The sequence below is a fragment of the Poecilia reticulata genome, linkage group LG3 (assembly GCF_000633615.1).
Source record: "Poecilia reticulata strain Guanapo linkage group LG3, Guppy_female_1.0+MT, whole genome shotgun sequence".
NCBI lineage: Eukaryota > Metazoa > Chordata > Actinopteri > Cyprinodontiformes > Poeciliidae > Poecilia > Poecilia reticulata.
Window position 1 is genome coordinate 9,381,748 of NC_024333.1, and position 13,672 is coordinate 9,395,419.

General features: G+C 41.1%; 1 protein-coding gene across 2 annotated transcripts in view; it reads left to right on the plus strand.

The window, feature by feature from the left end:
• The window catches only part of fbn1 (fibrillin 1), a 67,583-nt gene that overhangs the window by 40,002 nt on the left and 13,909 nt on the right, over positions 1 to 13,672 (plus strand). For both annotated transcript variants that reach the window (XM_008404597.2, XM_017304114.1), the window contains 17 exons: positions 3,600 to 3,722; positions 4,436 to 4,558; positions 4,664 to 4,789; positions 6,005 to 6,127; positions 6,208 to 6,330; positions 6,436 to 6,603; positions 7,256 to 7,324; positions 7,419 to 7,544; positions 8,961 to 9,083; positions 9,181 to 9,339; positions 9,420 to 9,491; positions 9,571 to 9,696; positions 9,824 to 9,946; positions 12,075 to 12,200; positions 12,314 to 12,430; positions 12,516 to 12,641; positions 12,721 to 12,840. In XM_008404597.2, the coding sequence (XP_008402819.1) occupies positions 3,600 to 3,722; positions 4,436 to 4,558; positions 4,664 to 4,789; positions 6,005 to 6,127; positions 6,208 to 6,330; positions 6,436 to 6,603; positions 7,256 to 7,324; positions 7,419 to 7,544; positions 8,961 to 9,083; positions 9,181 to 9,339; positions 9,420 to 9,491; positions 9,571 to 9,696; positions 9,824 to 9,946; positions 12,075 to 12,200; positions 12,314 to 12,430; positions 12,516 to 12,641; positions 12,721 to 12,840 (2,073 nt within the window). The remainder of the gene's footprint in view (positions 1 to 3,599; positions 3,723 to 4,435; positions 4,559 to 4,663; positions 4,790 to 6,004; positions 6,128 to 6,207; positions 6,331 to 6,435; positions 6,604 to 7,255; positions 7,325 to 7,418; positions 7,545 to 8,960; positions 9,084 to 9,180; positions 9,340 to 9,419; positions 9,492 to 9,570; positions 9,697 to 9,823; positions 9,947 to 12,074; positions 12,201 to 12,313; positions 12,431 to 12,515; positions 12,642 to 12,720; positions 12,841 to 13,672) is intronic.

Genomic DNA, 13,672 nt, shown 5'->3' on the forward strand with positions numbered 1-13,672 from the left:
TTATTTTTTATTTTTATTTTATTTTTTTAGAAAACTTGCATATTCCAGCTGTAATCACGAGCATTGTGTTTGTCTGTCACCCTGCGGGAAGGAAAGAACCTAGGAAAGACGGGGCAGGGACGTTCGGAGAGCTAGCAGAAGTGCCGCCAACGTCACCAATTCCCCTCCGAAAGCTTCTGTCCGACTTGATGAGAAACATGCAGATAAACACACACGGGTTAACGCATTCAGGCGCCCTCTGTAGCAGCAGCAGGAGCAGTGAGGTCACTATCTTGCATCAGATGCATGCATCACATTGCACCTTTGTTTATTCCTGTGTTGGTCTTTCATTAAGGCCGGTTAAACATTACGCCATTGTTGGAACGCCTCACCGGCACGTAATCACCTGTAACGGCTCCAGAACACATAAATACAAAGTCCGTCCGGCTGCTTCGATAGTTTGCTAGTTTGGAGCTACTTACCGTCCAATGAGAATTAGGTCTGATTTATAACACCACTTAGTTTGCGATTAAAAGCTAGTTGTGAGTTTGGTCAGTGATTTTTATCTGGCTTTGTCTTCAAAATGAGTCAATGAGGTAGCAGCAGCAGCAGGTCTCACTTAAGACACAAATAAACACGTTTGTCAGAAGTTGGACGCGGCGTGCCCCACTCACTCTCAATGACGAGCGCTTCCAAACACGGACACACACACACACACACACATACACACTCTGGCTCGTTTCTAATCCCATTAAAACGTCCATATAGAATTCTCCTTGTGCTCAGAAAGCCGGTGTCGCAGCAGAGCGTTTGGGTCTGAATCACCCGTTTGGAATTTCATCCACAGACTGGAGAATTACAGCTCTAATTCCTCTCAGCGAGGCAAGATGTCTGACGGACAATTTGACAAAATCTGCTACTCTTTGTGGAACATGCCTCCTACCGGCACATTGATATGTGGAAAGGTTATTGCAGACCCAGATTTGGCCCAGCTTGTGGTTAAAGCTGTCCCCTGTTTTGCTCCATGGCAGAGACATCAAACTTTAGCTTGATGGTTATGTTTCTCCTAACGTTTGTGGGCTAAAAGGCATGAGTTTCAAACTTAGCAAACATCTGTATCCACTGCATTTAATACACTGAAAGGCAGGCTCCAGATTTAAACCTCATTGATAGTAACTTGTTTTTTTTTTCCCTCTTCCTTTAAAAACCAAACATAGCAGATGATTGGATGGCCTGATGGAAACCCATTGTTGTGAATCAGCTTGTTGAACAAATGGCAGGCCCTGTGCATACTTTTATTGTCTATTCTGCTATAAATTGGACCATTATGTTATCAAATAAAGGATTTAGATTTATTTTGGAGAAAAATATTAATTGAGACCTGAGGCAGCTTTCTTGGCCATCATATTAACCTCAGGTTTGAGGTTTATTTCTGTCGTTTACATATGTGTTTCATTGGAGGGGTAAAAGAAGGTGCGATAGTGGTAGTGGTGCAGAAATGGTTCGGGGTATCTACTCCGATACGTCGATCTAATTCACCAGTTACATTCTGACTTAACCTAATTAGTAAATCGAGTTCTCCTGTGTGTAATTCAATCTCATTATAAATCCAGGTGTTGTGTGAAGGAGAACGTCAGTGGACAAACAGCATCTTGAAGACCAACAAACATAGACAGGTCAGGGAGAAAAATATGAAGTAGGGTTATCTTATAAAACAATATCCAGATGTCACACAAGGTCTCATTTGCAGTTTAATAACATGTTTCAGACGGTGCTCTGCTTCTATAAGTTTTGAGCTCAATATGTACAAATGTTTGCCACATTTTGGTGATTTTTAAATTAGGAAAAAGAAACATGTTGATAATTGCGTCATTCACCTTCTATTCCGTAACTAAGACCTTTTTTTTAGTCTTCTGGCTGAAATCTAGTCAAATAAATTGACGTTTGTGTTTGTAACGTTGAAAAATATTAAGTTTGTGTACAAATATTACTCAGGGCGCTCACTGCATGTTTTGGCTTCCTTCTTAAGGAGTGACATATATTGCTAATTCCACTTTGGCAGAGGATTAAGGTGAGAGAAGAGACATCCATTTGTCAGCACGCCGAAATATGTAAACCTCAGTCATCCAGGCGAAGCGGGAAAAAGAGAGCAAACAGAAACATAATTAGGCAGGAATACAAGCTGGGTGGCAGCCAGTCGAGAAGGTAGGCAGATGTATAATTTTCCACTATCCTTTTCCGTGCCTTTATTTCATCTGTCAGACATTATACCAGTTAAACTTAATTTCTGCAACGCCGTCTCTGCAACTGTTGACGCACTGTTCACATGCTTCAGTTTCTTAGTTGCACTTTGCTTTTTCCTCTCGTGCGTCTGCTGCGTCCGCTCCTGCGCTCTCTCTGTCATCAAAGCCTCGGTGGGGAAACGATCATTAATTCCATCTGTAATCCAGGGAGATTCGCTTGCTGCCAGCCCTCATATTAACTCCACGATCAAATGTAGTGTAAATATACCGTACCCTGTCCTCAGGAAGAATGTAAACCAGAAGCGCCACAATCTTTAATTGACAGTGTTTTTGAATTACTACCTTCTCAGAGGCCGACACGCGGAGAGGGCAACGTGTCTCTCTGGCTGCTAAAGCACCAACATCTTGACTGGGTTCACAGCCCGGCTCGCTTTTGATATGCGTGGGACACGCAGTCGCGCTGCTTCCTTTTTTCTCAAGGCCAGGTATTGTGTCGGCTCGAGTTTCACAAGGTCGTTTGGGGCTCAGATTAGAAGTCGTTATTGTTGTGTTGTGGCCGTAAATAGAACCTTTTTGTTACCCCCACCGTGGTATTTAGGTATTCCTCCGAGAGTTCCCCGAGAGGCAAGAGTTACGCACTCTGGTCATTATATCCCCACCAGCTGCTGCAGCGAGGTCTTTATTAGCTCTACTCTACAGGATGTTCAGAGCTTTATAGGAAGGGCGCAATTTAATAATAGTAGAAAGTAATTGTTCCCGTTATTTACTGTCACTTGTTTATTAGAATCCAGGGCTCCCACACATCAAGTGAAGGTTCCTCATTGAAACGAACGTCTTTAAATATGCACCTTCAAAGAAATTGTGCCTCGGAAAAATGCTGTTTCTATGCAGAACATCTGGAATGTTGAGGGGAAAAAAAGAACATCAACGTTATAAAAAGTCATTTAAGCAGCGCAGAGTTTATAAGTAAAGCGAAAAATCCTCATGCCCTCAGTAATACCAGTTCAGAGCAAGCAGACAGACTGATGCCTCGGGACGCTGTTCCTACACATGTATTTCTTTATTTCTCTCTTGACACGCTTCGACAATCAATTTCCAGCTCATTAAATCCTCATAGGATGGCTGTTAGTATCGGAGATCAAGAGAACGCCACAATGTCTTTGTGGCCTGAAATGCAGCTCTCATCAGACCAAACTAGCGAGCCGGGAACATTTAGATCTGTCGCCTGTCTCTTTATGCAGTGCAAGCCAAGCATCAACTCTGGTCACCGTGCCAAAAAATCCCAGCGTAAAAACAAAGCAGACCCAAATCAGCGGACCATCAGAGCCTGTTTTTTTTTTCTTTTTTTACTTGGATTCTTTTTTAATTTCTCGTCAGATATCAACGAATGCGAGATTGGAGCCCACAACTGCGACCGGCACGCGTCCTGCACCAACACAGCGGGCAGCTTCAAATGCAACTGTGCGCCAGGTTGGATTGGCAGTGGCCTCAAGTGCACAGGTAATTGAATGAAATAGGCAGAGGTGTGGATATAGTACTTTTTAAAAATATCTTATTTTTGCAGGTGTATCTTGACAAATCAAAGTACCACAAAAAATCTGATTAAACTCAAAACTCAACAGTAGTTTGAGTGGTGGGTTTCTGTTAGCTGTAAGTCATAATCCTCAAGATTAACAGAAATAATCATTTGGAATGTGTCAATATGTCTGTATGAAATCTATGTAAAATCTGAATTTGAGTTTTTAAACGGATGTAGCTGTTTATTAACTACAGTATGTGGGAAAAGATTAGAAATAATCTTCACTGTGATCCTTCTGTTTTCTTCCCAGATAAAGGTCAGTAAAGCTCGAAATTTCATTTATGGCCCACTTCTCCACAGTTGTTCAAATGCAAATGAAAACCAATTTTAAAAAACCTAAGATAAATTAACCAAATGAGATTAATGTTCATATGTTCATAAAATAATCTTTTTGATGTGGTTCTGCACATGCAAATGCTCCATCCTATGTGTGCATGCAGGATGGAGCATTTGCTAATTAAACTGATCTTCTCATTTGGTATTTTTACTTCAACAAGGAAACACTAGACATTTTTGTGTTTTTTTTTGTGATTTACCAATATAATTGGGATAGAATGAAAAGCATCACAGACAATATTAAAGGAAATGCTGAAAATATGAGGATTTTTCATTGTTATTCTGTGTTTTGCGTTAGATCTGGATGAGTGTTCAAATGGGACACACATGTGCAGCAACAACGCCGACTGCCTCAACACCATGGGCTCGTACCGCTGCGCGTGCAAGGAAGGCTTCTCAGGAGATGGATTCCACTGCTCAGGTCACACAAGCAAACCAAAAACACAAGCTCCATCACATTTGTTTTTTTTTGTTGTTGTTTTTTTAATGCCCAATTGCGATAAAGTCCGTCTGCTCACCTCTGCAGACAGCGACGAGTGTGCGGACAACGGCAACCTGTGTGAAAACGGCCACTGTCTGAATCTCCCCGGAGGTTTCCGCTGCGAGTGTGACATGGGATTCATCACCACTCCGGACGGGAAGGCCTGCGGGGGTAAGGCGTCATTAAATATGGACGTTCTGGTTCCAGAACCTCTGAATTTCTGGCCGTATTTTGTTGCAAGTGTTAAAAACGTCCTGCATTCGCTCCTGCGAACGGCTGTTTGTTTTCCCGTTTAGAGAAACAGACAGCCCAACGAGAACGGGGCTTTCAAATGTGACTCATAAAGCAGAGGTTTGGATGCAGGAAGTTTGCAATGTGCTTAGCATTAAAGTGGCTTCAGTTGTTTATTTGGGAATGACACAAGTGAAACTTGCCTCGTTATGTTTTGAAATATGGGTGATGATTTGGTGTTCCAGCGTTCCAGTTAGTGCTGAGAAATGATCGCTTTGATCACTGAAAAGTTAAGTGTCATAACTTATTGATAAACTGTGAAAGATGTTTTCTCACTTTTAGTAATTTGTCTATCATGTAAAGTGCCAAAGGAGTAACTGGTATCAAACTTCAATCTCTGTTAACTTTTTTTTTTTTTTTTGCTGAATTTCAAGTTGGATCTGCAGTCTAAAACAATGCAAAAGTCTCATAAAAGTCAAAAGTATATTTTCTATTTGTTTTTTTCTTCTAATGTTTTAATATTGACAGTATTTTTTCAGGCTTCTGAAAATCTTCACATTGCTCTCACACACTATTTAATAGAAAGTTATACATTGATGTAGTGCTTCAGTGCTACAAAACAGACTAGTTTGTGACTCAAATTTCAGAGTAATGACCAATAACGATCAATCAGAGATTTCATTTATGTTTAATGCTTTAAAATAAGAGCGAGTCTGACAGGATGACCTGTTTCTGAATTACGTTGGCTAATATTTAGCATAGCCTGGCTTTCTTGTTGGTACCCAAAGAGTTTTGAAATTAGTAAGTTGATCTACGAAGTTTAAGAAAACGAAATAATGGGAAAAAAAGATTGATTTCATTGAAAAGTGAAGTACCTGGTCACGATGCAGCAGAACACTGTGAATCCCACACTGTTGATTTCAACACACATACATACGGGGAGTGCATCAAATGCAACACATACACCATGCCAACATGTCAGTACTTGTATGTCTAATAAAATTAAATCCTCACTTTCCATCAATTTCACTCATTTTTTCAGTAAACCAGCATCAAAGATATGAAATAAGTGGCACAACCTGAAGCTTTTAAAGGGTATGAATTAACCTCGAGTAAACTGCTGAGTCCATTTCTCTCTCCGTTTCTTTCCCACAGACATAGACGAATGTAGCTTAGATGACATCTGTGTCAATGGACGCTGCCAAAATATCCCAGGACTTTTCAGATGTCAGTGCAACCTTGGATATGAGCTGGACAGGAGTGGAGGCAACTGCACAGGCAAGACACATCGAGAAGGGAACCACAACTGAGCTGAGGAAATGGGGAATTTCATCAGCTTCTTTTTGTTTTTCTCTCAGACATCAATGAATGTGCAGATCCAGCTATTTGTCTGAGTGGAATGTGTGTCAATATCCCTGGAAGCTACATCTGTAATTGCCCACCCGACTTTCAGCTGAACCCCACTCGGGCGGGCTGCGTAGGTGAGACTCGACGCATCAACGCCTCAACCAATCAGTGATGTTTATTGTCAGATTAGAGCTAGGAGCAAAATCCAGAAAAATCCCCATATGCGTTTGTGTGGACAGACATTCGTACCGGAAGCTGCTACCGGGATGTGCGTTTCCGTGGAGATGCATCCGAGAGTTTGGACTGCTCCAATGAGATTGGCGTTGGGGTTTCTAAGGCGTCGTGCTGCTGCTCCGAAGGCCACGGCTGGGGGAGTCCATGTGAATTATGCCCAGCTGGAAATTCAAGTGAGTCCACACTTTGCTACATGGACTTAAAGAGAAAAGAAAGAGGGATCTGGAAGAGGAATAACACAAAAAACACTCCCACTATGGAGTCATGTATTTATATTTCATTTAAGAGTTGGGTCAAAGTTGTATCATAATTTTTCTATAAGATTTCGAAAAGGTAGAGAAATTAAAAAAAGATAAAGATAAATTATGGCTTCAGTTTTTTTTTTTTTTGTTGTTTTGTTAGTTTAACACAAATGTAAATTTCTCCTCAGTTATAGCTGTTTTCATGCCGTGCGATGAAGCTGCGCTGTAATTGTTGCTGCTGGTAAAGATGAGACAGCTTTGTCCTGCTAACATGGAAATTACCACCAGATGGTTCAAAACAATGCAGGCAATGACTCATCCCGTTCAGCTTGAGGATACGTCGGCTGCTGGGACAAGAACAGACAGTTATCTCTGAGAAGTCGCAGTCGTGTCCAGTCCACCAGACTCCGATATCCACTGGCAGATCCCAGACGTCTGATTAGAAAAAAAAAAAAAAGAGCATCTTTTATGTGACCTAGTTTCAGGCAACTGTTCCCGGCAGATCCTGGAATGCAGCAGGCTTTACTGGTGTTTGGTTGTTGTGTGGCTGATGTTTATTGTGATTTGGTATTACATGTTACAGCGGAATACAAGATACTGTGTCCTGGAGGAGAAGGATTCAGGCCAAACCCTGTCACTGTCATCTTGGAAGGTCAGACAAAGACATGCTGTCATTTATCTACAAGCCCACAGCCAAACACGGAGCCACTGAATATCTTATTGTTGTTTTTTTTCCTCCTCTGCAGACATCAATGAGTGTCAAGAACTTCCTGGCCTGTGCCAGGGAGGACGGTGCATCAACACGTTTGGTAGTTTCCAGTGCGAATGCCCAAGAGGGTTTGCCCTGAACCTTGAAACCAGAGTCTGCGAAGGTATTACGCATGTACACACCCTCACAGGGAACACAAACAGGGAACCTATCCCTCTCAATTAATTGTTCTAGGATGCTTTCGTGAGAAAACTGAGGCCATTATGGAGAGTAAACAAGAAAATAAAAATATTGGACTGTAGCTCCTGAGTCTATCCCGGAATGTCTCTGTTCTGGTTCCTGTCTGCGACGCTCGGCCAGGAGGACGAAGCAGCTGAGTTCATAGCTTTCAGAGGAGGGGCGAGATTCTGATGTGGTCAGCGCTCTCTTCAGGGAGGTGGACTCGCTTTCTGAAAGACAGGCCAAAGATGATAGAAAATGGGAGGAATGGAAGATCGAGGGGAAAATATAAATAAAAAGGGTGTTTAGAAAACAGTAATAGGACCAGAGGGAAAAGGAGGAGCCTTTGGGTAGGACAATCGTGCGGCTGGTGATATTTTTATGTGCGCGTGTTTGCTTGCTTGACCATTAAGAGCGAATGAGGACACTACATCCGTTCATTCTTAAGTAAAAAACAAAAGAAATATCGTCTCTTTTGTTTTCCTGCAAGTAAAATGACAGCAGTAATGTTGATGCAGGGATGTTAGTGACTATGATTAACATCCAGTCATATTCAGTTTGAATTGTTAGCGTTGTTGGCAGGTAGTTTCTCCACTTTTACCTTAAAGGAAATGACATCACATTTACAAAACTGGGATTTTGTGTGTATGTCCGGATTAAATTTTAAATGTAAATAGATTCTAAAGTCTTACTCCAAAGAGCCACCAGGTTAATGAGTTAATATGAAGACTTTAACGCCACCTGGACGTCATTTCAGACGTTTCCTTCCTAGTTTTGTAGGATTTGAAGATTTTTATTTCCTCCTGTTTGGTTGCTTCTAAATATTTTCCCACATAAGCATTTTTTTTATAAATCTAAGGACAAAAAAATGCTAGTTTTTTTGTAACCATCCAGTGAATGCGCTTATAAAAATTTTGTTCAAACTAGTTGTTTGGGAATTGTGTATTTAAATCGTGTTCCCATACAATTTATGCATCCAGAAGAGGTAGAGACCAAATTTAATTCAGTTTATTGGAAAACTTCGAAAATTTGCTGCAAAATATATAGTTCTATTTGTCCCTTGCTGCTAAATTTATTTTACAAAAATATCCTCTTTGCACTGGTGAAGCACTAAAAAAGTAAGATTTCTTTTTCTGTTCTTTTAATGTATCAAACTCAAAATCTGTCTCTAAGCAAAATCAAATTCCATGTTCTTTAAAACTTAAATCGAAATAATCTCGGAAACTTTTTTGCAACCTACATCAGACTTTCTGCTGCTAATATCAACAAATAAGTAATGGAAATATTTATAGGTTATTATTTATGTGTTTCCACAAGCGTAAACCAGACAATAACATTCCCTCTCTGTTTCCGGATGAAGATATCAACGAGTGCGAACAGCCGGGAATCTGCGGCCCCGGCCAGTGCTACAACACCATCGGCAACTACACCTGCATCTGTCCCACTGACTACATGCAGGTCAACGGCGGCCACAACTGCATGGGTGAGTCCGAATGCTTCACAGGAGCAGGAAAAACGTCTCGGACCTTTGGTGCCAAACTCATGTTTGGCTGTTTTTATTTCTCCGCATACGCACAAAGACATGAGGAAGAGCTACTGCTACAGGAACTTTTACTCAGACAACAGGACCTGCGACGGAGAGCTGACCTTCAACATGACGAAAAAGATGTGCTGCTGCTCCTACAACATCGGCCGTGCTTGGAATAGGCCGTGCGAACAGTGCCCTGTGCCCAGCACCGGTGAGCTCTGATGCCAGATTCTGTTCCTTTGGTGTAAACATCATCTTTCCCTAGTTAATTCATCATTTATGTACACTCAGATGAGTTTGCCATCCTCTGCGGCAGTGAGAGGCCAGGCTATTACATCGACATCACTACCGGACGGGTTATCGGTAAGATTTTACAATCCTACTGCTTGTTTGTGGAAAACAACGTTTTAAAATTATCCTCTGCATTGTTGTCGTTCCGTAGATATCGACGAGTGCCGGGAAATCCCAGGCGTGTGTGAGAACGGAGTGTGTATCAACATGATAGGCAGCTTCAGGTGCGAGTGTCCCGTTGGCTTTATCTACAACGACAAGCTGCTGATTTGTGAAGGTGATGGCCACACTCACACGTTGTGATCGAAGACATTCTTAGAAATTCTGTTCAGACAAAGGAGACTGACTAATTCAGGTCGACTAAAGTCTAATGTGTGCGAACGTGCTGTCTTTACGGACGCCAGATATTGACGAGTGCCAGAACGGACCCGTGTGCCAGCAGAACGCAGACTGCTTGAACATGCCTGGAAGTTACCGCTGCGAATGTAAAGCCGGATACCGCTTCACCCCCACCGGACAGTGTCTGGGTAAGGAGTGGACGCCACACTAAAACCGTCAACTGGGTTCCTGTGATGCTAGAATTTCAGACTCTGCTACGAGAAAAAGGCTTGATGCTCAGTACCTCTTTGAGTTAGAAAGTATTTTGATGACCACTGTGTCAGAGCATCTTGAATTACAACATGAAATTTAGATAACCTGCTTCAAATGTTTGCACTTTTGCCGATTCGGCGGGTAAATATCAGACTTTTACAGCAGCTATTTGCCATGGGACATTTCAAACTTGTGTCACTATGGACCCACTTTAAGAACAAGAGTAAAAAAGATGTTTTCATTCTACTTTTAAGTCAAGGTCATGCGGTTACATGACTAACCTAAACATTCACTCTAAGCAGGGGGCTGAGTCCATCAACTGGTCCGTACACGGATCAGAACCACAGACAGGAAACCGGTTGCATTGTGAAATCTTCAGAAAATAACATACAAATTAAATTATACATGGAGCTAAAGGCTAAAATGTGCAAATATTCTAGGAAATAAGCTGGTGTACAATAGTACTTATGCATTAAATGGAATGAGAAGGAGCTAAATGGTCAATTATTGGGATTGGCAAAGTAAGACATTTGTGAGGAAAGGTGAGCTCTGATTGGAGGGAGGTTGAGAGCGAGACACCAGGATATCTAATCTCTTCCACTCTAAGCGGAGGCAGCCTGCTGACCCAGAGGGAGCGGCCCGTTTTCTGATTGTGCCCTCAGACTTGAAAGAACTGACTCATCTGCTTCACACTCGGCTGTGATTCGCTCGAGCGTATATGAAGAACCGCTTCACCAACAAAAAGCAAGAACGAGAGCCTCCTCTCCATGTCTGTAGTTTGAAGCTCTGCCCAGGAATAAGACAAAGGTCGGAGACGATGAATGCACGCTCTAGATACAGCTGAGGCTTTAACCTTCTGACAAACCGCGTTTGTCCCGCTCACGATTGAAATGTTATTTTTATCCGACATCAAATCAGAGCATTGTGACAGCGATATTTAACCCCAGGAACAGCAGAACATGCCTCTCTTTGCTCCTTTCCTCCTGCTCCCTCAGCCGAAAGAGCCAAAAAATATATTTCCTCAGTGAGACATCAACAAATATTTTTTAACAAATATCAACTTTGTCACTTATGAGAAAGTTGTTGAACTTTATTTTCCTTCATGCGATAAGCCAGAGTTAAAGCAGCGGAGGGAGCTCGGCGACATTTGGGGCCGAACAGGAGTTTTTTCATGGTGTTCTACTAGCGAGGAGAGAATGCGAAGCATGTGTTGAGCTGTTGAACACGTGCTGCAGCATATCTGAAACATGTTGCTGTCAGGGCGATAAGGAAATGTTAAATCAACATCCTGTTTTGCTTCCTGCTTTTCATGCAGTTCCCAAGAACAAAACAGACTCGTGATAAAAAGCTCTCGGGGTCGGAATGCCTTCCAACAGATTTGCAGCGTGTTTGTCATGTATTTATGTTGCAATCATTCCAATAATTTTAATTTGTGTAGAGAAAAAAAAACAACTCTTATTAAAACCTGGTCTTTTAATTGATTTTAATTAACTTTGTATTCCTCTTCCGTTTCTTTTTTGTCACATTTATCAGCATCAATTGTAAAAATGTCTTTGTGTAAAAAATCTTATGTGAGTTTTAGCAAATTTGCATAATTATAACCTTGAATGTTGTTCTGGTTATATATATGGATACCTTTAAGTGTTTTTTCACTGCTATTTTCTAAAGATAAATATAAATCTAACATTTCTCAGATAGTGTGTTCTCTTACCCTGTCCATTTTGAAGAGTGGCTAACTGCCCTGAGAAACAGGAAGTCATGGATTACTATTCAAAAAGTACTCAACACACTTAAAAACATTAATAAGTTTAGATTTATTTCACAGGATTTATTAAGGATGCCATTCATGTAAGCTCTCATTATCTTTGTAAAATAAAATAAATGTTCTTCATGGGTCAGAATATAGTAATGTAATAAAGGCTGAATTTATTTCAGGGTTTATTACATAATACTGACGATAAAAAAATGAAAGCTGATTTATTCCTTTTTTTTTATTAGATTTTTTTTTTTTTCAAAAGCGCCCCTCAGTTTAACCCAGTGTTAATTGTCTTCCACTGTCTTCAGATCGTAACGAGTGTGTGGAGAACCCCGGCATATGTAATCCTGGTCAGTGCATCGACACGCTGGGAAGCTACCGCTGCCTCTGCCCCAACGGCTACAAAACAACTCCGGATCGGTCGATGTGTGTCGGTACGTCCTTCTATTTTCTATTATTTAGTTTTTTCCTCTTTGCGCTTGTTGTTCAGGTTTTGTCTTCATTTAAGTGAGAAACCTAAATGTTGTTTGCGATTAAACCTTTTCAGACGTGGACGAGTGCGAGAGGCAGCCCTGTGGCAACGGGACCTGTAAGAACACGGTGGGCTCCTACAACTGCCTGTGCTACGTCGGCTTCCAGAACTCGCACAACGGCGACTGCATAGGTGGGCGCTGCCGATCACTTCAGCGAGGGTAACAAAAAAGCTCAGAGTCTGTGCATTCTCTGACCCGTCCCTGTGTTTCGATCAGACATCGATGAGTGCTCCACGCAGAGGGGCTTGTGTCGAAACGGGCAGTGCTTGAACTCGGTGGGAAGCTTCTTTTGTGTGTGCAACGACGGCTACGAGATCACATCAGACGGCAGACTCTGCACAGGTAATAACCTTTACCTTTTTCTAAACGCAGCTTTCGTTAGTTTTACTTATTTCTCTTTGAAATGTCTTGTTTTTTCCAGACATCAATGAATGTGCAGTGAATCCCGGCACTTGTGGGGCAGGAACTTGTCTTAATATGGACGGCACCTATAGGTGTATTTGCCCGCCTGGCTACTATCTCCACGAGGAAACATGTGAAGGTACAGGAAGCTACAGGGACATTGAACACAAATAAGAGCAGGAGTCTGCTGCACACACACTGCACACATACATGCACGCACACACACACACACTCACGCACACCCCCACACACACGCACACACACACGCAAAGCGATAATTTTCACATGAACAAATCTGATCTTAGACCAATTTCCCTATTTATTTCAGATATTAATCTGTTTTCACATTTGTCATATACACACAGCTGAAATCACTGTAATCAATAAATACGTAAAGAAGCTATAGAAATACCTCCATAACTTTATGAAATGATAATAAATCATGCCTAACTATACATGTTACATAACCTTTTAAAATGTTCTTATTCTTACTTCTTCAAATGTTACTAAATTAATTTCCGTATGGAAACAAAGCAGTGTGTGCCTTTAAAATCATGCATTTATTAAGCAGATTTAATAAATGTATCACTGAAAATACATAAAAATAAGGCTTTGTGAGAAAAAATTAGAGATGGGTTGTATGAATTTTGAAAGCATTTAAGTCTTTAATATTGTGTCCCTAAACATGGTTTTGATGTTGGATGGTCTGCTTGGTTTTTTTATACAGATTAAAGTTTTTTTTAAGCATTTCATTGTTTATGTAACTTTTTTTGACTAAATCTGCAAACAAATACCATTTTGTTGGAGGGAAATAGGTGAGGGTATTACAATCGCATTGCAAATAAACAAGATCTCAGCAAAACAGTTAAAAAGTGACAAAATGCAAATAAAATTGCCAGTATGGAGAAAATAAATGAAAGAATGAAAAGACAGAAAGAAAACAATAGAAGAATAAAATAATATCAATATAT